The sequence below is a fragment of the Myodes glareolus genome, chromosome 18 (genome assembly GCF_982192425.1).
Source record: "Myodes glareolus chromosome 18, mMyoGla1.1, whole genome shotgun sequence".
NCBI lineage: Eukaryota > Metazoa > Chordata > Mammalia > Rodentia > Cricetidae > Myodes > Myodes glareolus.
This window is the reverse complement of record NC_142043.1, coordinates 33,228,387-33,251,889: the sequence shown is the minus strand read 5'-3', so window position 1 is coordinate 33,251,889 and position 23,503 is coordinate 33,228,387. Positions and strand designations below refer to the sequence as shown.

The 23,503-nt window shown below is 42.8% G+C and overlaps 1 protein-coding gene across 5 annotated transcripts in view; it reads left to right on the top strand.

The window, feature by feature from the left end:
• Positions 1-23,503, top strand: part of Fam168b (family with sequence similarity 168 member B) — a 31,896-nt gene that overhangs the window by 4,228 nt on the left and 4,165 nt on the right. For 2 of the 5 annotated variants that reach the window (XM_085679512.2, XM_085679513.2), the window contains exons 2-7: positions 1,802-1,882; positions 10,399-10,479; positions 16,604-16,639; positions 20,555-20,697; positions 20,774-20,972; positions 22,692-22,821. In XM_085679512.2, coding sequence (XP_085535638.1) covers positions 1,813-1,882; positions 10,399-10,479; positions 16,604-16,639; positions 20,555-20,697; positions 20,774-20,972; positions 22,692-22,804 — 642 coding nt within the window. In that variant the 5' untranslated portion in view covers positions 1,802-1,812 and the 3' untranslated portion in view covers positions 22,805-22,821. The remainder of the gene's footprint in view (positions 1-1,801; positions 1,883-10,398; positions 10,480-16,603; positions 16,640-20,554; positions 20,698-20,773; positions 20,973-22,691; positions 22,822-23,503) is intronic. The other 3 variants (XM_085679515.2, XM_085679516.2, XM_085679517.2) reach the window with 3 other exon arrangements.

The following is a 23,503-nucleotide window of genomic DNA, read 5'->3' as shown; positions in this document are numbered from 1 at the left end:
GAAGCACCATGCAGTTTAGTGGAATGAAGATTGAATGTAGATTGGCAGTTGCTTTTTCCTTCCCTCCCTTCCCCTCCCTCCCTCTTTCCTTTCCCTTTCTTCCTCTCTCGCTCCCTCCTTGCTTTTTTGGTTTTTCAAGACAGGGTTTCTCTGTGTAGCTTTGGAGCCTGCCCTGGAACTTACTCTGTTAACCAGGCTGGCCTTGAACTCACGGAGATCCTGCCTCTGCCTCCTGGGTTCTGGGACTAAAGGCATGCACTACCACATAAAGGCTTATGACAAAAAACACTACTGACACTGCTTCTGTTACACCTTTGGCTCTTGTTTTCTCCATCCATAGGCCTGTACTATCCAGTGTCTGGGAGCTCAGGATGTGAAGCAGGCTGGCTTTAAAATTGTGTTCCTCTTGTCTCTTCCTCCCATGTGTAGTCATAGGCCGTTAGGCCCAGACTATTTTTTATTTTTACTTTTTTAAAAGAGCAATTTTGGGGGCTGACGAGATGTCTCAGTGGTTACTAGCACTTCCTGCTCTTGAAGAGGACCCAACTTTGTTTCCCAGCTCCTATAACAGGGACCTCCCAACCCCCTGTAACTCAGCTCAGGGGATCCAGCAGCCTCTCTGACCTCCATGGACGCCCGCACACACATGTGTATTTACATTCTCTCATACAAATGGAACTCTAAAAGAGTGGTTTTAGGTTTCACAGCAAGCTAAACAGTGGTAGTTTCCCCAACCCTTGTTACACCTCCCATTTTAAATTAACGATTACCTTAATTCTTAACATCTAGTCAGCGAGTGAGCATTTAACGAGATGAAAAATAGTGCAAACTCAACACTTGATGTCATTGGGGGATAGAATTAAGAGGCACTTCTTGGAGATACTAATGAAGGTGTAACTTTTGGAGATGGGGTAGAATAATAGCTGTGCAAATTCTTGAACTTTGCAAGAGAAAAGATTAGTAAATGTCAAAACGTTAAAGAGGTTGGCAGAGTGTCTGTACAATAATGCTTTAGAAAAAATACATTTAGAAGAAGTCTTGGGGTGATTACATGTCTTATGTGTTTCCTTCAAGATTGACTGTTCCTATGCTGGGGGTGCATCTACCCATCTGTGAGTGTAGATTTGGCACCATAGTGCATGATGCAGTAGTATGCCCTATTTGTTTTTTTACATAATATTATATATTTTGTTTGTTTATTGAGACAGACTCTCACACAGCCTTAGAATGTTACTGAACTTGTGGCAGTCAGTCCTCTGGCCTCAGACTCCTTAGTGCTGGGATTACAGAGAAGAGCTATCATGCTAGGCTCATGGTAGCCTTTTTTTTTTTTTTTTTTTTTTTTTTTTTTTTTTTTTTTTTTTTTTTTTTTTTTTTTTTTTTTAGTGGGCAATTGAAGCCAATGCCTTGCACATTCTAGACAAGGGCTGTCACTAAGAAAGACTCGAACCCTTTAAAAACGATTGCATGATATTTTATGTTCTGGATATGTTTTGATTTAACTCTCTGTTAGAAGGGCATTGAGGTTAACTGTAGAATTTTTGCATCTTAAGTAGGGCTGTAGTAGGTATCTTTTCCCTTAGCTCTGATGGATTGAAAAGTTATGAAGAAAAGATTACTGGATCCTATGGTTATTGGAACATTCAGTATTTATTTTCTATTCTCTGTTGTTTGGGAGCAGCAGAAAATACATTGTTTTGTAGTGGACAAGAATAACATTTGTTGCCTGCTTTTTGGGGCTAATGAAGAAAATTTCTGGGAGCAAGAACTCGGCTAAATCACCTTTTTTCTCCCCCTTTAGTTCTTGAAATCATGAATCCTGTTTATAGCCCTGGGTCTTCTGGGGTTCCCTATGCAAATGCCAAAGGAATTGGATATCCAGGTAAGCAAATTGAATTTTGTTTTCATTATTGAATTTTGACCACTTTTTATGTCCATGTAACATTAACATTTACAGTGGATGTGCTGGCCAATTTCCATCAGCTAGATGGAAGAAGGACCTTCAGTTGCAAAAATGTCCCCACCAGATTGCCTGTGGGTTTTTTCTTGATTAATTGTTACTGTGGGCAGTGCCACCCCTGGTCTCAGGCTGTGTAAGAAAACAAGCTGAGCAGGCCATGGGAAGCCAGCCAGTAAGCAGTGTCTGCCATAGCTTTTGCTGCAGTTCCTGCCCTGATTTCCCTTCATGCTGACTGTAAGTTTAAGATCAATAAACCCTTTCTTCATTCATGTTGCTCTTGGACATGGTGCTTATCACAGCAGTAGGAACCTTAAGACAGTGGACAAACCTAATTCAGGTTGTGGTAGGAAAGAAGATTAATGAGATAGAAAAGCCAAGAGATGTCTGGTCTTGTCTAGAGCTAGTCACTCCTGTGGGTGGGCCCAAGACCTTCTTTCTCTACCTCTCAATTCATCTTACTTTCCCAGTATTTGTGAGGTTCAGCCCCTTTGAGTAGGAACCTCATGGTTTCTGCCATGTTGGAAAGCCCAGTGTGTTTTTACAACCCCTGTCCACACTTTTCTTGGGGTGTGTCCTAGTTGAACGTGGCTTCTATCACCCTAGACAGGGAGGAGATCCTCTTGGACAGTATCCTCACTCTCAGTGAGTGGTGTCAGTGAGAGCTGAGCTGAGGGAGGCCTTAAAGCAAAACATTGGGAAACTGGGACTTGGATCAAAGATTACAGATGGTTGTTCTACTTAGTGACTGAACAAGAAGTAGTGATTTGTAATGTTAGAGTTTCATTGTGGGTCCTCCCTTTGAGTATTGATAATGGAGCCCATAGCCCGTGGATGCTACACTTCTCCTGCCGACTGTATCTTTACCCCTTTTGTAGTTTTGAGACAGATTTGCTAAGTTATTTAGGCTGGCCTTGAATTTACTGTATAGCCAAAGCAGTACTTGATTTTGTGATCTCTGCACCTCAGCCCCTGCAGTAGCTGGTGTTACAGCGTGTCACTATGCCCAGCTCTCACTCTGGGGTTTGAAATGCTTTGACTGGGGAAAACCATGTTGGAACAAAACTCTAAGAAAATGGAATGAAACTGAACTTGAAAGATGGCAGAGAAGTGTTCGACCAGATATTTGAAAGTGGTGCAAACCCAGCTCCCTTGGCCAGGGAACTGTAGATATTGTCTGGCCTGGAGCATTTGCTGCTATTGGAATTTTAGCAGCCCAAATAGGGACAGAAAGGGATGTTAAAAATCTTCTGTGTGCAGGGAGTTAGAGTCACTCGCCTCTCGCCTCAGTCTTGAGATTGGGCCTCCCACTAAAGGGTTGAACAGAGTCCACAGGGAAGTTTGTGTGTCTGTAAGGGTTCTGAGAAGAGCAGTCTTTCCTAAGTGCTTAGAGACATTCACGGGCATTGAGGCTCTAGTTTTTTACTTAATCTTTCCTAGTGGGGCATCCAGAAGTTGAAAACATCAAACATAGTCACCCTGATGCATAATCTCTGGAGTACCTAGCAGCAGCAAATGCAGAATTACCGCATCTGTCTTCGATATAGTTGATTGGCCTTCCTGCAGCAAGTACTACCTGCTCATATACAAAATTATTACAAGACACCGGTGCTGTTAGAAAATGGCCATCAGTCAGAATAACTGCTGCATCAGAACTAGCAAGTAGAAGCCATGTCACAAGAAAGTGTAGAATGCTTGCATAACAGTGAAATTTCTAAGAGGAGAACAAAGCCAAGAGGGATTAAGGGGAAAGAAATAACTGAAACTAAAAGAAATGGGGTCCGGGGTGGTTAGTCCAGTGAGATCTAGAGGAACGTGAACATAGAGCACTGCTGAGAGTGAAGCAGAGTGCAATATAAGTGAAGGCTAGAGGAAACAGACTGGAGATGGCTCAGTGGGAGAGTGTGGCCCATTGTTAGGGTCCCATATCAGGCAGCTCACAATTGCCGTTCCTCCAGCTGCAGGAGATCTGATACCCTCTGCTGGCCCTCCACCCCTTACGTATCTACATGTACCTGTACGTATTCTAATGTACACACAAACACTTTTAAAAAAAAAGATAAGGTAAAAGAGGAAATAGACTGCTTAAAAACTTTGAGAATAACATATCAGAAAGACTTAGAGAAATTAGAAGAAGAGGGACAGTTTTCCGGTGTTGATGAAAAGCAATTTGGTGATAGGAAAGGCCTCCTGTTTTTAAAGTATTAACACTAGTTTAAATGGGATAGTGGAAGAGGATGCCGAATGAATCTGGAGCCAGGGCAATAACCAAACACCCATGATGTTAATTTACCTGCTAGTCTTCACCTAAGACTTGAGTTCCTGCTCATTAGGTGGGCCAGGCTGTGGGCGCTGACAGGCTAACTTTGTTGCTCTTCAGGCAGGCAGGGCCTGGCACGTCTTATGTGGAGATCCAAGCTGAGGCTCTGGGTGTGTGCTCAGCACACGGCAGATCTGACAAACCTGTGTGTATGTTCTGGCCCTTTGGCTGTCACTTAATGACCATTCCACGGTCAGAAGATTTTTAGAGCAAACCGTTATTTTAGGTAGGCTATATTGTTGTAAAAATCACTTGTGAGAGAAAGCTTCTGTAATGCTGAAGCAATCTTAAGTATCATTTATGTAGTGTTTTATGCTTTACTTCTTTACCTTGTATTTTTTTTTTTGGTTTAGGTATTTTAGTTTCCCTGATGGATACTAGGTCCTAGCAGCCAGGGTATTGGATATGTGGATTATGTGCTCATAGGGCCTTAGGCCAGAATAAATTAAACATAAAGAACTGGTGGACATGGAGGGAATTGTTCCTCCAAATGCTGTCTTGGGTAATAATTATTGGTATTATTGTTTGTTATTATCGTTTCCTCATTTATTTGTTTAATTTTTATTTTATGTGTTTAAGTGTTTTGCCTGCATGTATGTACACCATGTGCATGGATGATGCCTGCCCATAGTAGTCAGACGTGGAACACTATGATGTTAGGGTCCTTGAAATTAGAGTTAGGGACAGCTGTGAGCCACCGTGTGGGTGCTGAGAATCCAACTTGGGTCTTCAGCAAGATCGATTTCTCTAGCTGCTTCCTCACTTATAACATCTGGTCTTCATTTTCATTTATTCCTTGTCATCTTCTTAAAGGAATTTGTTATACTTATTTGTTGTGTGTGTTATGTACGCGTGCCATGGTGTACCTGGGGAGGTCAGAGAACAACTTAAGGGAATCAGTTCTCTCCTTCACCATGTGGATCCCAGTGATTAAACACAGGCTGTTAGACTTGGCCATGGGTGCTTTAACCCTCTGAACTGCAACTTAATGAACCCTAGTCTTGCTGGCCTTGCCATGGCTTTTTTTTTTTTTTTGGTTGTAGTTTATTTATGTATGTATTTTTTTGTGTGTGTTTGGGGGTAACTCAAGTGTTCCTGCCACCTTTTGAACTAATGAAATTTTTTATTAATCTTCTATTAGCCTTTGAACTTTTTTTGGGATTGTATAACTTAAGCTGGCCTCTAACACCCAGCCCTCTTTTGGACAGTGTTTACAGGTGTGGGACATTGTATCCAGCTAAAAAAAAAAAAAAATTACATTTTTGTACTATGTCCTTATATGCTATTGTCCACCTAAAGATCCACTGGTTTTGTTGTTTGTTTTGAGACAGGGTTTTTCTGCGTAGCTCTGGCTGTCCTAGAACTTGCTTTGTAGACCAGACTGGCCTCAAACTCAGAACAGCCTACCTTTGCCTCCTGAATGCTGGGATTAAAAGCATGTGCCAACATATTTCTAAAATATTTGAAATTAAAAAAAATATTTCCTGCAGCTTGTCACTGGATTTGTGTTATGTCTTGTCACTGGATTTGTGTTATGTGTGGGTGGTATGGTGTGGATAGATGGGTGGCGTGGGTGTGTGTAGTTGGGAAATGTGTAGATGTGTATGGTTGGGGGTTGTGGTGTTGGGTGTGTTAATGTCTGTTTCGCTTTTGTTTGGTGATGTAATTTTGTTTGTTTCCTATAGTGTCTGTTAATTATCACACACTTTGTATATTGAAACAGAAATTTATGTCTTCACCTTCCCAGAATTTAGAAGTCTGAGATTAAGGTACTATCAGAACTATTGTCCCTCTGGGATCTCTGAGGAGAGTCCACTTGAGCTTGTCCCCTTCTCCCTTCTGAATATCAATCTGTTTTTGCCTCTGCTCTCATGCTGAATGTCTTTTCTGTGTGTTTTAGTAAGAATGTGTATCAATGAATTCATGGCACAGTCATATGTATAGTCTTTTCCATATAAGGTCAAAGTCATAAGATTCCAGGGAACTGATGTATCTTTTAGGAGGAAAGGAATTTCTCCCACCCCATGCCCTTTTTTACCTCCAACATTGAATACAGATTTTTATATCGGCAGTTACTTTCCCTCATACTATTAAAGATGCAGCTGCATTGTCCCTGGTTTCTGGGAGAGTAGTCTTTGCTTTGAATGTGCCTCTATAGCTGTCCCCCCCATGTACTCTGTTGTCTTTAAGATACTGTTGTTATTGTTGTTTTGTTTTTACCGTGCTGTGATTGGATGTAGTGTTGTTATTTTGCTCAGTATTTAGAGCGCTTTTTGGGTTTGGATTGTTTTCTTTTCCAATGGTAGCAGTAGCTTTCTGGCCTCTTCTGTGATTCCATCCATAGTATGTGAAAGCACTGTGTTTTGTGTTTCTCTCTTAGCCCTTTAAGAATAGCTTCCTGCCTCTTTCTGTTTCACTAATCTTGCTAATGGTTTGTGATTCTGCTACAGAACCGTGTGTTGAGTCAGACAATCTTGCTCTCCCTATTCCCCCAGTGTATTGTTTAGCTGGCTTGTTGGTGGCTGCAGTCTCTGGATTGCTAGTGGTTCTGCTTCTCTTTTCAGTGCCTATTTCTTGTTTCCTGTCATGTGGTCCTGTCCCTTGCTTAGGGTGTGACACACGTTGTATTAGAGATTGGGTTGTCTAGTTGCTGTCTTCCTTTCCCAGCTAACTGTGACTCTTCCTGTACTCAAATTGAATGTGTATATATTTCAGCTTAGGCAAGGCTCAGGCTTCCTTTGGTCCTCATCCTGATGGAGGTTTGGAGCTTCCATCAAGCTGGCGTGCTCTGAGAAGCCCAACCCTCTTCAGGAAACATGCATGCACTTCAGTGGGTTTTAGTTTTCTTAGCCCTTTGGGTGAGATAGCTTTGGAGTGACTTAAAGAGGACTTCAGCTGGTTTCAGAGTTCTTCAAGGGTCTGGTTTTTGTTTGTTTGTTTGTTTTATCACAGCAGTGTTAAAAGACCTTCAGAATTCACACTTGTTTTTCTTGCTCATGTTGAGAGTTGACACGTTGTGATTGTAATTTACTTTTATGTGGACTGTAATGTACAGTGGGAAGGCATAAGGAACACATGCAGTATTTAAGACCATGATGCTCATGGAAGGTAAAGGGAGAAAGTGGTTGGGTAGGAAGAGCCTTGATCATGGACGTCTTAGCCATCATCAGGTACCCAGTTGGAAGAGGCTGCTTTCCTCCATCCAGACTGCAGCTGTGTCTGGAGAAGAGCTGCTGGTGCATTTGTCAAACAGTGCATCGTAGGGACCACTCCTATACCAGTTCACAGAGGCTTGCTTGTCCTGCTGTTTTTATGTAAATATAATAATCTGTCTATGTGAAATTTGCTTATTCAGCCCTCTTTCTTGTGATGAGTGTCTGTTATTTGAAGGGTTTGCTATTCCCCAAATGTTGCAAATAAATTAGCCTTGGGCTTCTGTTATTAACTGTGTTGGTGGCAGTGACCAGCAAGGTCGATTCCGAGAGACTAAATACGTGAACAACTTTTAGAATACTGTCCAGCTGGCTTGTGTAGAGATTTGCATTGTTTTGTACTCTTGGGAGTGTTTTCATCTCATGGCCTTGATAACAGCAACATGCTGTCCAGAGTTGAGTTTTAAGAAATGCTATCAGTGTAGTTGGGACTCATGTAAGTTGAATTTTTGTCTTCTTTATTGGGGTTTTGCTCTACTTATATACATCTGTGGAGGGCCCTGTGGGTTGCACTGCCAGCGCTGTCTTTTGACATAGTTCATGTTCTTTGAAGTCATTATCATAAACTGACCAGTCTCATAAAAATGACTAGTGTTTAGGATCACTTGCTTCCTACCTGTCCAGCCTCTCTATGCCAAGGAGGTAGAGGTGATGTTGAAGGGGCCAGGCCTTGGTAACAACTGAAGGACCTTTTTAGGAAGAGCTTTAGGAGTACAAGGAAACAGAATTGCTGTGTCTTGCTGCTTGGAAGCCTGCGGACTAGATGTTGGGAAGAGTAAGAATCTGGTCTGCTGTAGTTCCGCGGTTAGCGGAGGGCAGTTCACAGCTGCCTCCTGGGGTTTGCTGTCTAGGAGATGCACTGTGTTCAGTTTAGGTCAGAGTGATGAGTAGAATGGGTTCCATGTGGCTGTAGGGATGGAGTAAGGTGGGTATAGAAGGAGTCGGGCTCCTCAGGAGATGGAGAGGGGCGCTGGTGCCCACAGCAGACCAAGTGCGTCATGGCTTGGTTCATTAGACTAAGAGTGTGTTGGTGTGTTTTCTGTTTAATTTCAGAGCTGTAACTCAGTAAGAAGGTTGGGATGGACTCTTGTAAGAAGCCCTGGAGCAGAGGGTTTCCAGAGTATGTATGAGGATCAGGAGGAAATTTAGATTTTTGTGGCAGTTTTGAAGAAAACTATGAAATATGTTAATATTTCACTAATTAGTGGCATTTCTGATTTTCCAATAATTAATCATTAAAAAGTTTTTTCCCTAACCAATTCTCTGTTACCTAAGCACTGTCCTGTGGGTGAATGAATCCTTCTTGACCTGGTTTGCTTTGGGTCTCTAGTGGTTCTTTCAAGGTTTGTCCACAGGACATTTGTAAAAATCATTGCCCTTGATGCTCCAAATGAGTAGAGTTGATGAAACATTCATGCACTGCACACTGCATTACTGACTGGAGAAGGCAAGTGGGAAAGAAAGAATCCAGAGAAGAAACTGGCCAGTTCTGCTGAGTTAGAGGAGAATTGGGTTAAAGATTAAGGGAAGCAGCCTGGATCTCAGGATTCATGGAGACGAGAACTGAGCCCTTGCTGGGATTCTGGGCACCACTCCAGCAAAAACCTTCAGGGTTTAGGAAGACTTTGTGGAGGTCAGATTGTGAAGCAGGAATGTCAACTGAACTTCATGTGAGGACAGTCTGGCTTTAACAGCTTGTTGCCCTGTGCTTATATGTGGATTCTGATTGCGTTTTCCTATTCTGGGCATCGTTGAGGTTAGTTAGAGCCCCTTTAGTAAAAAGACTTGAATATAATGATATTGACAACCTGGGCTCCAGACTGGCCACCGTGATCTGAGGAAGCTGGAGATTAGAACTTCAGAAATGTGAAGATGCCTGAATTGAATTTAGTAGTTTGAAACAGTGCCTAAGAAAAGAACAAACATTACTAACTTTTTTTTTAAAAAAAAATCTGTTTATTTATTTATTATGTATACAATATTCTATCTACATGTATGTCTGCAGGCCAGAAGAGGGCACCAGACCTCATTACAGATGGTTGTGAGCCACCATGTGGTTGCCGAGAATTGAACTCAGGACCTTTGAAAGAGCAGGCAATGCTCTTAACCACTGAGCCATCTCTCCAGCCCCAAACATTACTAACTTTTAAATATAATACTGAGACTCTATCTTTGCAGCCACTGAGAATATATGGCCTTAAGACACCTACCCTGATTATCAGCAGAAAGTAGGCTCTAGGGTGGGTCCAAGTTCACTTTGAATCCTGGTTCTTTCCAACTTAGTGCAGTGAAGCCAGGTGAGGGTAATGACTGTGCACTGTTGCCGACTTACAAATGTTGTGATTCTGGGCTGAAACTGTCAGGGATGTTGGAATTTTGAGACTATCTGGATTCTTTCTCCCTTCTCCCCTCTTCCTTTCTTCCTCTCCTTTCTTTTCCTTATGCTTAAAATTATGATTTAGCTATTTACTTTTTATCTAGACAGGGTCATGCTATATGTAGCCCTCATTGGCCTGGAACTCAGCTGTCTACCTGCCTTTGCCTCCCAAGTGCTTGGATTAAAGTTGTTTTGGCTCTGATATTGAACTTAGGACCTCTCACATGCCACTCCACACTAAGTTGCATGCCTGCCCTTGATTCTACTGTTCGGAACAGTGGACTGCTGACTCAATTTCTGCCTGGTCTTTTTTTTTTCCTCCTAGTTGTAGAATGTGAGCATTCAATTATAGATCTAATGGACTGGGCTGTTTGTGGCTCATCAAAATTCTGAGACAAGAAGATAACTAGAGACAATATTGTTTGAGCACAGTCTGTCTAGTTCTAGAAACAGCAATAAAGAAGGAGGCCTAGTGTTTGGGTAGCTGCACTTCTTCATTGGTAATACTATTGTGCTGTGTGTTTCCCTGCAGCTGGTTTTCCTGTGGGCTACGCAGCAGCTCCTGCCTATTCTCCTAACATGTACCCCGGAGCAAATCCTACCTTCCAAACAGGTATGTACTGCATGACAGAAACCTCGTGTGTAGCTGGGGGAGGAGGTATGGAACTAGTATTTGTGGTTGGGTGGCTTTCGACATTCATAAATGAACCTGTGGATGAATTTAATTAAAGCTTAGTTCTGAGTTCATACAAGCTTTGCTTTATTGAGTTTCTCAAATCCTCCCCCAACAGTCTCTGGACTATACAGGTAATTCCTTGTGCCAGATATCTGTTCTTAGGATAGGACTTAATGCTAGGAACTGAAGATCATTTGGTCACTGATTACTGTCCACAGTGCTGTGGTTATATTTTAAAAAGCAAACTTTGTTTTCTATGTCTAGTGTATGAGAACATTTTCAGATTTGAGAAATTGCTGGTTTAAATTGAAAATGAGTTTGTTTGACTCTGAATTGCAAAAGATTATTTAGCGAGATTTTCTTTTGCACACACTGGTGTGTTGTCAGCTTCTATTGGGATAAGGGGATTCCTTTGAGGGTTTTGCTCATGCATTGACCTAGCTGAGCTTGACCCATGGGCGATGTCTGGTGAGGCTGCTGGGACAGTTCTTTGCTCCACACAGCTCTAGACTCACAGTAGCTTTGGGTAGAAAAGAAATTAGTAGTGTCCTTCCTGTGAATTCCTTACTTGGGACTTATAACGTCTTCCTCTTACCCGTCTCTTCTGTGCCCAGCCTGACCACCTTTCTCAGCTCATACCTAGAGGAAAACTTGGACTTGGTCTTTCTGCTTCAGTGCATTTTGTCCTAGGTTTATGTTCCTGCTCACTTAAGCCATGTAAGTGTACATGGCAATGTGCCCAGAAGAAGGCAATGACCTCCATCTCTGGAAGACAGGAGTCTCTGCTCAAACCTCTTAGTTCTGTCCCACAGTGGCCTCTTTCTCTCTAGAAAGTTCCTTCTTTCCTCCTGTGATTTTTATCTGACTCCTCACACACTTGGTCCCCCGCACCTGTCATTGAGACTGCTGTGTAACATCTTGAGCAGTTGGTCCATGGTGTTACTCAGCAGGGTGCCAACAGTGTTGCAACCCTGTCTTTTTGTAGAGCCTTTGCACACTCTAGCTTCCTTTCAGACAGTGCTCGTGTCTGTAACATAACAAACTGCAGATATTTATGGTGTGCACTTCATCATCTCTGCTGTGACGTGTATCTCTGTCATGGTTGGGGGCAAACATAACTGAGCAAAATTTGTTTGTCCATTTCAACTTTACTAGGCACTAAAGAATCACATTTATGTTTTCTCTTGCTATAGATGAGTTGTGTTTTCTAATTTTTTTTGTGTAAATGGAATCACATAAGAACGCACTTGGTCATTTTGGGACTGGTATCTTTTACTTGGATTTCCTGTTGTGGTACCTGTTATGGACTTCCTCCCTTCCACTGTTAGGTTGTGCGCATTGTGTGGGAAACATCACTTGCTTATCTGTTGCCTAGCTAATGACATTTGTGCTGTTTGAGTTGAGTGTTTGTAGTTAAAATTCATTTTGCAAGTGAAATTTTCTGTATGTTTTTAGCTTTAGTCCATGGATATATGCTTTTTTTTTTTTTGCTGAGTAAATACAAAGGGATGGAGTAGCTGATTTTTGGGGCAGGTAAGAAACTGCCAAAACAGTCTTCCATTGTGACTGCTCTCTACCTTCCCCTCGGTTGTGTATTTCTTAGTCTAGTCCTCTGTACTGTTTGCAGCTCTGGTATGTTCAGTCTTATATCCTAACTGAACTAGTGGGTATCTAATTATTTACAGTCACAGTTTTATTTTGAACTGCTGTGACAAACATTGATTATCTTTTCATATGTTAATTTACCATTTGATTGTTTGGTAAAGAGTTACCCTTCTGGGCCTGGTCTACCAGATTCTCTGGAGACTGATGCAGGAGGATTACAAATTCAAAGTCTGTCTGGGCTACAGAGTAAGTTCAAAACTGGCCTGCAGAACTTAGAGACTCATTTTCAGATAAAAAGTGAATGAGGAACTGGAGGTAGAGAGATGGTTCAGTGGTGGAGAGAAGTTGTTACCATTGCAAATATTAGGTCCTAGCACCCTTGTGAGGCAGCTCACAGCTACCTGTAACTGCAGCTCCAGGGGATATGACACTAACTTGCACATGTGGGTGCAGACACATCATACATAATTAAAAATAAATGTTTAGTTTACAAAAGTAGAATGAGCTTTAGATAAAATCAGTGGTGCACAGTTGCAGCTTGTGCAAGAACCTGGGTTCAGTCCCTACTAGCACCCTCTAAAGGGAAGGCGGTTATGTGCTTTTTTTAACACTGTGTCAGTTACTGAGTTTGTTTTTTAAGGCAGTAATTTTATTTTTACAGACTTTGTTTGAATATTTGTTCTTTTCTTTTTTCTTAAAAGATTTTATTTGTTATGCATACAGTGTTCTGCGTACATGTATGCCTGCAGGCCAGAAGAGGGCACCAGATCCTACTATAGATGGTTGTGAACCACCACCATGTGGTTGCTGGGAATTCAACTCAGGATCTCTGGAAGAGCAGTCAGTGTTCTTAACCTCTGAGCTATCTCTCCAGCCCCTTGTTTCTCTTTTTTCTGTATGAGCATTGAGTAGGTGCACCACACGCATGTTAAGTACCTGCAGAGGCCAGAAGAGAGTGTTGGTTCCCCTGAACCCGGAGTTATAGGTGGTGTGAGCCACCGTGTACATGGCGAACTGAACCTGGGTCCACTCAAGAGTAGCAAGTGCTCTTAACTGCTCAGGCATCTTTCCACCCTACTTTTTGTTTTGTTTGTAAAATGATTTTTATTTATTTTTATTTTGTGTGTGTTCCTGTGTGAGGGTGTGTGTGTGTGTGTGTAGCACATACAGGTGCCCTGGAAGCCAGAGAGAACGTCAGATCCCCTAGGTCAGGAATTAAGGGGCAGTTGTGAGCTACCTAATATGGGTGCTGGGAACTGAACCCAGGTCTTGTGTAAAAGCAGTATGCATTTTTAATCACTGAGCCATCCTTCCAGTGTGTGTCTCTTTCCACTCAGGTGTCTTAAACTCCTGGGCCCCAGCCTCCTGAGTAGCTAGAAGTGAGATGTACTCCTTACCTGCTTAGAGACTGAGTTTGTTCTATTGCTGAGTTTTTAAGAATTATTTTATTTATCAAATTCATGATTGCAGAGGTTTTTTTCTCGTAGTTTTTCTCCCTTCTGGTTATCTTTCACAGAGCAATTTAAAAAATTTGTTGAGGTTATTATTCTGTTCTTTGGGTTACATTTCTGGTATCCCGAAAACCTGCCCAAAATGATGATTTCTTGGTTTTTCTTTTAGCTGTTTTAGCTGGTACATTTAGGGCTTTAGTCCATGTGGAGTTAAATGTGTGTAGCACTAGATTAGTGCACTTCTGTGGGTTAGTGCTTCTTGCACTCATGCTGTAGCACACCATTTGTACTTAATTACTTAACACCAGTTTCTTCCTAGAGTACTAGCCTATGTGAAAAGGACTAAAATCTTTCATCTGATTTTTGTAATTTTCCTAAGAGTCTCGGGTTTGTTGAGGCCAGTGCAGATGTTCTTGCCAAAAGCAGGGGTATCTGTGGGACAGTGCAAACCACCTTCTCTCACTTCTCCTTTTTAAGACTGTTCTCATGTGGAGTAATAGTGTCCCAAGGTGCTGGCTTGGAAGCCTCTGGCTGTCAGTCTCATGATGTAGTTGTGCCAGATTTTGTGTGCTTTTGTTTTCAAGAGGCTTGGGATAAAGGTTTTTATATGAAATTGGTGAAGATAGGGGAAACTTTCAAGGCCCTGGTATCCCACTATGCTGTTGGCCCCTGGTGTAAATCAGAGCTGTGCTACTCTTTTATGGGTTCTTGAAATGCCATCTCCCTCTTCAGAGGATCCAGGCTAGGTCATCACTGTAGACACAAGAAGGGAAGTTTCTGTGAGTTCTGCTGCTTTCTTGATCTGTTCTAGCATAGAGGCAGTGGATCTGCAGGACTTCCTGAACACCTTTGCATTGCTCTGATCCTTTTTACTTTTTTAAAGATTTATTTTTATTTTGTATGTGTATGAATGTATGTCTATGTACCGTGTGCATGTTTGGTGCCCACAGAGGCCAGAAAAGGGCATCAGAGCCCATGAAACTGGAGTTACGGGTAGTTGTGAGCTGCCTAGTGGGTGCTGGGGGTGAACCTGAATCCTGTGCAAGAGCAGTGAGTGCTTTTAACCCCTGAGCCATCCTCTCAATCCCTTTTTCTTAGTCCATGTGTGTGTCACAGGAGTCTGAGCAGCTTTGGATTTGTGGTGGCTTTTGGTGATACATTCCATTATATGGTCTGGGAGTAGAGGAGATCCATTTGTTTTGAATAAATGTAGGCTGCAGACAGATAAATCTGGAGTGGGTTTTCCGTGCTTGTAATCTCCTTAGGAACTGACCTAGTAAAGGCTTAACTCCTGGTGGTGACCCTGGAAACTGTGACTTCATCCCTGGTGGAACTTAGGCTGTATTGTGGAAAGATCATGATTAGACTTTGGGCAGACCAGGCACTTAGTAGTTTCAGTCTTCTTGGTCCTGACTGAATGGCTCCGGTGCATCAATGATCTGAAAGCCTCAGGAAAAAGTTACTGATAGAGCTTACTATGTAGCCCTGAATAGTCTAAAACTCACTCTGTAAAACAGGCTAGTCTTAGATTCACAGGATCCTCCCTCTGCCCCTGCCCTGTTTCTGCCTCTTCCTCATGGTACACTAAGACAGTAATTAATCAGGTAAACACAAGTACAAACCAACACATCTTACAGCAAGTAACCATTTCATTAAGCTGGTTATTACAGTGTTTATCTGGTTTTGACACCTGTTTATGAAAGATACTTAACAGTAAGTGAAAATACAATTTAGGCTCTGGCTCCTGAGTGCTGGGATTAAAGGTGTACACCACCAACATCTGGCTTTTTTTTCTTTTTAAATTCAGAATTAAGTCTTTGAAGTGAGATCCAAGTTTGTTTAAATAATAAGCAAAAGGAAATAGCATTAGAGTGTTAATAAACTTCGGAGTTACAGAAGTCTTTCTCTCTTAAAGGTAAATATGCACAGAATCTTAGGATGCTTACACTTTCAGAAAGCTTTTTGAAATTAACGTAAGGGGCTAGGGGTGCAGCTTAGTTGATAGAGCGCTTTCTAGTGTGCACAGTCCCCAGCTACTTAAACTCAGAGTGGTGGCTCAGTGGACCTCAGATAGGAGGATAGGAAATTTAAGATAATGTTCTGCTATATAGTGAATTCAAGGTCTTCCTGGACTATGTGACACTCTGTCTCAGGAAGGAAAAAGTGAATGAGTGTGCTACTACTGTGTTTGAATGCCTGTCTATCCTGATGCCATTGGACTCGACTACTCTCATTGGTTGTGGCTCTTCCTGTATTCCCAGGGTGTTGGCTTGGCTGTCAGTGTTACTTACTGTTTTGTTTTTGTTGACTTGTCTCTTTGGGTGACAAGGAGCTAGTTGTTCTTTTACTTGCCTACCCTGTCTTTATTGTGGTTATGCCATGAATATGTGGTTCTTCTTCCGGTGTCTATTTTGTCCTTCGTGGAGCCTCTTGAGGCTCAATAGAACTCTTGAGATCTCTGTCAGGACCTCTTGGTGGTGTTTCTGGCCCATGAGCTATCCCATTACTCTGCTTTCTTGGAGCTCCTTTGGAAGGCCTCATTCCTGGTCTAGCCTGGGTCCTAATCTGGAGTATTCTTCTGCAGCAGCCTAGGGCTTCTGCCTCTCTTTTGCTCAGTCCTTACTTTCTTCTTAGTTCCTACTTTTGTGGAATATTTCCTTTGGTAGCTTTCCAAGAGATTATGAGGGGGTCATGTTTTAGAGAGCTCCCCTCCACCCCTGGTAAAACATTTTCTGCACCTATATCCCACCTCCTAATAGTTCTCTGGATAGTGACTTATGGGTTAGCAACCATTGCTCCTAGAATTGTGAAGACATCACACTGAGAAATGGCCAATATTCTTGGATATCTGGAATGAGATTCTTCTTAATGATACATAATAAATCTGTTTCTAAAGTTGAATTTATATCTTTTGCCTCATTTAAATCTGTAACAGCTTGCCTAACCTTAAACAATACCTTGTGTTTTTTTTAAAAAATGATTTTTTTGTTTGTTTTTGTTTGCAGTGCTGGAGATTGAACCCAGGGTCTTGCACATGTTAGGCAAGTGCTCTATCTGAGCTATGTTCTTGGCCCTTTGTGTTTTGTTTGTTTGTTTGTTTGCCCTTAAGATTTAAAACACTCATGTGTATGAGTGTTTGCCTGCATGTCTGTGTGTGCACCATATGTGTGCCCAGTGCTAGAGGAGGCCAGAAGAATGTGCCAAATCCCCTCGATCTGGAGTTAGAGGTATTTGTGAGCTGCCGTATGAGCGCTGGAAACTGAACCCAGGTCCTCTGTAAGATTAGCCAGAGCTCTTAATCTGAGCATTCTCTCCAGCCTATACTGTATGTGTTTAATTGGAGTCAAACTATATATAGCTTAGGCTGATCTTGAATTTTCCATCCTCCTGCCTCAGCTTCCTGAATGCTAAGAGTCTACACGTAGTATTACTCCTTTCTAGAAACAATTTCAGGTGTATACCCAAGTTTGTGAGAATGTAGTCCTCACTCCCCCCGTCACTTGGCTTTGATTGTTACAGCTCCAACTTGGTATTTCATCTATCACTTTCCTGGTTATTTTGAAGCAGCTCTCATACATCATGTTGATGATTTTTAGAAATATCTCTAACAGCATATGTAATGCTATTATCATACCTAAATTAGTCATCTCTATTGTCGTTGTTTATTTTTGGCTTTTTATTGTGCAATGCAGAAAGTGGGCCCTGTTTTTTTTTTTTAAAGCCTTGTGAAAACTGACTAGCACTACAAGTTCTGAATGTGGTTCCAGATTAACACCCAGCATGTGCTCTTAAAGTGCGACACATTTGAGCCTTTTGAGTGTTGCTATTTCCCTCACGTGGTTAGTGATTGTTTGGCAGATCTCCCTCCCCTTTCTTAGTTTGGTTTTGAGTAGACACCCACGCTGGCCTCAGATCCATTGTCTCCTGCCTCCACTTTCAGAGTGCAGGGCTTGCACACATGAAGTTCTGGCAAGATGGCTCAGTTGAGGTTCATGGAAATGATGGGGCAAAAGCTGGATTGTAACAATTGAGTGGGGTCACCTGTGAGGTGATTGTTCCGTCTGGCATGATTGTGGTTGTGATACGTGAAGGACTGGTTTGACAGGGAGGGGCCCAAATCCTGTCCAGATCCCCGCTGTTTCTTTTGTGTCAGCCTTGCTCCGCACTCTGTTGGTGTCCCTCTCCTTCTGCAGACACCTTACTATGAGTGTTCTGCTTCCCATGTTTCCTCCTAAAAGTCAAGTCCTCTTGTAGAGGGTTGCATCCTTCTTGGTTGTCTACCATAGGACCTGGCTCAGTGTCTGTGACAGACAGCTAGATGCTGTCCTGCTCCCATGACGTGGCCTAGTGGAAAGTGCTTACTCTTTTCATGATGAGTGATTTCTTGGGAGAAGTTGGGGCTGTCCTATATCAGTGTCCTGCAGTGTCACTGAACCCAGAACTGAACCCAGAATTGAAGGGATCTTAAATTGGTTTTCCCTAACTTAAAAACGGTTTACAAATTTGTTGTAGTATAATTGTCATATAATAAAGTTGAACATACTTAATACTGCGTATACCATCATGAAGCAACAGCACTCACCTACAGATGTGTCCCACAGCCCACTTGGAGAGCATACCCCTAGTGACCTAAAGACTTCTCACAACTAGACTCCATCTTAAAGGAACAGCTACCTCTTGTACTACCACACCGCAGACCAGCCTTTACCACGTGGGCCTTTTGGGAATTCTTAAGATTCAAGCTATGATAGTCTTTTTATATGCTCTTGCCTGTTCACTTGCTTTGTAAATCCTAATGGAAAAGTTGTATATTTGACTCTCTTGGCAAATTACCAACATTGAAAGTTGATATATTCAAAATTCGTAGATATTGTAGAAGTCATTAATTCTCTCTACTAATAATATAATTAAAACATTAAAATTTCAAATTAAATTGCTATACTCAGTTCGTTTTTTTAAAATTGAGACACAATTTGTGCACAAATATTTAGTGTGTATTGACATGAATTTTCACAGTTGAACTTTGGTACTGTGGAGCCATCACCCAAAGAAAATTTGGGACACTTTCATTATACTGGAAGGGCTTCCCTTTCCTCTCCCCTTCCTGATTTCTTCCAGATATTTAAAACTTTGGAATTTTAAAATACATATGCCAGTCTGTTGCTTTCAAGGTGGACTAGGTGGTTGTTAGATATGTACATGATTATTTGTTATGTGCTGTTCTGTGTCTGGCTTTGAAAATCCAGTGAGGCTTGTGCTTCATTTGTAAGTTTCTTTTAGCGATTGATAAGTAGTGTTATGTGGCTAGATCGCAGTTTTCTGTGGATGAGGATTTATGTGTAAGGCTAGTGAACATGTTTTCCAAGTTCTGTTGCGGCTCCTAGGGGGTATTGCTTGCATCTCTAAGACGTGTCTGTACCTTGAGAGTTTGCAATTCTGATGCTCCGTGGACAGCTGAGTGCCCTGTGCCACAAGTTTGCACCAACAAGAACGTGAAGGCCATCATGGTCTCTTCAGAATGCACTCATTGCCGGATAGAGTTGATGAGAATAGGAAGCTGTCTTCAGAGTTCAAGTGTGATGTTTGCTGTGTTTGGATGGTTGCACTCTGCCACCACAGTCTGTGCTTGATTCTTTTGAAAGGACCTTAATTGCAGGATGAAGAAGTATATGTGCTGTTAATGCCAAGTTGAGCCAAGGGAGGCCATAGCAGTTTCTGTTCCAGCAAGTCAGGAAATTCTTATTTTCCTGTCCTGGCACTGCCTTGAAGTTTTCAATCACTGGATTTCCTAGGGTTTCCTGTTAGCTATTTTGCAGCATGTATCCACCTGGCTTTCAGTAAATACAGTTATCTTGGAGTTTGTCCTGCGTATCAGCAATTGGTTCCCATTGGATGTTTCAGAGAATGACTGTTGGCCAATTGCAGGTGTCTGAACTCTCCTGGCCCCAGGAAAGATCCGTCTCTGCTGTTCCCCCAGTAGCTGGTTAGTCTGCCCTTCTGGAGACTGCCTCAGCTTCTGAATACCTCTTGTAGCCTGCAGCTCCGGGCTCTGATGAGATACTTTAGTGGGTGGAGTCAGACTACTTATAGTAGTCCTGCCACCTGAGAGTACAGATTCTGGAAGTAGCCTCACAGGCCTGAAAGATCCCATCTTCTCTTCCCCTTTTGTCATGTAGCTTTATATGTTGTATTTCTTTTCTTTTTAAAAATTATTTGGTTATGTGCGTGTCTGTGTGTGGGTTTTTGCTTGTAAGTTAGTAGTACCCTTGGAGGGCAGAAGAGGGGGTTGGGGCCTGTGGAGCTAGAGTTAAAGGTGGTTTTAAGTGGCCCAGTGTGGGTGCTGGGAACTGAACTTGGGTCCTCTAGAATAGCAGTTTGTGCTCTTAGCTGCTGAACCATTTTCTCAATATCTTCTTATGTCTTCTGTTTCATACTCTGCTTTATTGTTATCATTTTATCTTTGGTAAGGATGATGCAACTCAGCCTACTCCCCTTGACTCAGATCTTTATACTCCAGTGCTTTGTCAGGCTTTAGTGTTTGGTGGGTTTCTTTAGTTTTGCTGTAATGAACAACTTAGAGATAAGCTTGCTTATAGTAAAGTTTTTGTGTATACTTGCTTAATTCCCTAAGATAGACTTCTGTACCTTAATTGCAAGATGAAAAGATATGTGTGCCATTATCGCAAGTTAAACTGAGGGAGGCCATTGCAGTTTCTATTCCAGCAAGACAGGACACGTTCTTCCGTGCATATATGCTCTACAGAACTCACACAATACATACATACTTACACACAGAGCCAAGACGCCCAGGTCTTACTAAAGGAGAGAAGCAGGGCTTCAGTGGCAACAGAGTTTCATTGTGTTCATGATTGGTGGTAGCCCTGGCTTCTCTCTGCATAGTTGTCCTTGTTTGGCATTGGCTGGGTTAACTCAGGCTTTTTACTTCTTTCTTCCAGGCTACACTCCTGGTACACCTTACAAAGTGTCCTGTTCCCCAACCAGCGGAGCTGTGCCACCATACTCCTCCTCCCCCAACCCCTACCAGACGGCCGTGTACCCAGTGCGAAGTGCCTACCCCCAGCAGAGCCCGTATGCCCAGGTATGCTTGGGAATGCCCTACACTTTAGGGAGGGTTGGTTCCGTCATATCCCTACAGCCCTGGGACTCTCTGGCAGTTGTCTCTGTTTTCCCCGCAGCAAGGCACGTACTATACACAGCCTCTGTATGCAGCACCCCCTCACGTCATTCACCACACCACGGTGGTGCAGCCCAATGGCATGCCAGCAACTGTCTACCCTGCTCCCATCCCTCCTCCTAGAGGCAGCGGGGTCACCATGGGCATGGTTGCTGGGACCACAATGGCCATGTCAGCAGGTGAGTCCTAGTTCTTGGTATGTGTGTTCAGCAGCAGCCTGAGAGTTGACTGAAGTGGGGAGAATCCATGAAGTTCTGACCCTTGGTGTAAGAGTCTCATGGCTTCAGTTGTGTGGGAGGACTGCCCCCTCCCCCTTCCCCCTCCCCTCTTCTCTTTTCTCTCTCCTTTCAGTAATAGGCCATGAGTCAAGTAGCCTCTACTGTGGAGCATAACTGAACAACATGCTTTGTTAGTGAGCTAGGTGGCCATTTGGCAGTAGGAACAAGGAGTGTCAGGTAGCCCTCATTTGGCTCCATTACCCATGAGCAGCTAGCGTGTGAATAGTGGGGTAGGTACCGTCTGGGAATACCCAGACGGGCCAGCTATTTCTGTTGTCAGGCTGCAATAATGAGAAATTGTTCAAAAAAGCTGGTTTTGTGTTGCTAGAGGGAATAGCTGCTTGTAGAAACTCTGTGCCATTTATGTGTTGAATCAGGAAAATAAAAGCGTGAGATTGGAAGGAAGGCCTAAAGATGACTTCACTTCTTGACCTTTCGGTATATGTTGCTGCCTTTAAGCTTTTCCATGCAAGGTCATTTGTTCCCTATGACTGGGATTTAAGAAGAAGAAAAAAGTCAAGCTGTTCTTCTTTGTGTATTTGTTTTGTTTTGTTTATCGAGACAGAGTTTCTGTGTGTAGCTTTGGAGCCTGACCTGGCATTTGCTCTGTAGGCCACTCTGGGCTCCAGCTCACAGAGATTCATCTGCCTCTGTCTCCCAAGTGCTGGGGTTGAAGGCGTACGCCACCTGGCTTCAAGCCATTCTTTAGAAAAATTTCTTGGACTTCAACATAAGGAAATCATTGTCACACTTTAGCACTGTGAGATTATGTTTATTTCTGCTTAGAATCTCCATTTGATGTTTCTTAGTTTGTTGTTAAAACGAAGAAGACTAGCATAGACTGCTGCTGCATGCCTGAGGGTTTAACCTCAGAATCCTGCAGACCATTGCTGAGTGTACATGCTTATGGGATATAGGACTGCCTCGTGCGTGTGTTCACACTCTTTGTCGCTTTTCTCCTCCTCCCTATCTCCTCTCGTGTGTGCTCTTTTTATCTCTCTTCCCCTCTCTCTTCCCTTCTCTTCCTCCCTCCAATATACAACTCTGTGTTAAGTATACCTATGCTGCTGTGAAACAGGTCTCCAGAACGTTTACTCTGCAAATCTGAAACCCCTCCACCCATTAAACAAATACTTTTCTTTTTCCTTCCCTGAGCTGTGGCATCCACTGGTCTGTGTTCTGTCTCTGAATCTGACAACTTCAGAACCGCATGTAAGTGGGAACATGTGCTGCCCTTTCCTCACTGACTTTTTTCACTGAGCACAGTAGTCTCGGAGTTTACTTCGGGTCCTCAGATGTCAGAAGTTCCTTCCTTTTTAAGGGGAGTAATACTCCCTTTCTCATTTTATAGCCATGTGACCTGGCAGAATTAGTGTGTATGACCTGAAGGGTAGTGACAAGCATATTATGACCACAGACTGCTGTGGTTGTAATACCTTTCAGCACTTTGGGATAATCTGTTCAGAATTTTGACCCCTGGATCAAGACCGTTCCTCTTCCCTTGGATATCCCTTCACAAGGAATTCAGGTCATGTGCTTTTTCAGAGGCCACGTGGTGAAGATCTGCTCTCTGGAGAGGTCATATGTGCCTTTTTTATGAAGTATTTCCTTTTCTTCCAGGTACCCTGTTGACTGCTCATTCTCCAACTCCTGTTGCCCCTCATCCAGTCACTGTCCCCACATACCGAGCCCCAGGAACACCCACCTACAGCTATGTGCCCCCTCAGTGGTGATTACCCTGCAAATTAATGTAAGTACTTGTCAAGTATGCTGGTTGAGCGGGTCCTGGTGAAGTGCATTTCCCTGAGGAAGTGGGAAGCTGATCTCATACTTAGCACTATTCCAGGTTGCTTCTCTGATAAAACTAAGCAAAACCAGCTTGGGGCTTGGGGAAGGGAAGGGTTAGCCCACCATAATGGGAGTCTGAGGCAGGAACTGAAGCACAGACCATGGAAGTTGACTGCTGATTGGCTTGCTCCCTCCAGCTTGCTCAGCTACCTTCCTTATATAGTCTAGCCCACCCGTCCAGGAATCACACCTCTAGACCTTACCTCATTAATTAGCAGTCAAGAAAATGCCACACAAACATGCCCACAGGCCAGCCTGGTGGAAGCAGTTCCTGTTCTTCTATTGAGATTCCCTCTTGCTAAGCAGTAAGAGAAAGATGCACCTGCTCTTTACGCGGGGACAGTGCAGAACTTTGTTTTTTATTCTTATTGAGATGTCCCAAAGCAGAGGAAGAAAGGAGGCCATTGAATGTTAAACTGTTCACACTGCATCTTGCTGCTTCTGTAACAAGCATGTATCACCCTTCTTATTGCTACAGTTTGTAGGGTTCCAATTATAATAGGGGCACGGGGCACAGGGTGTATCTCTGGTACGGGGAACAAGTGTAGCAGTTGTGGCTACTGCTGCCCTCTGGAGTTTTTGAG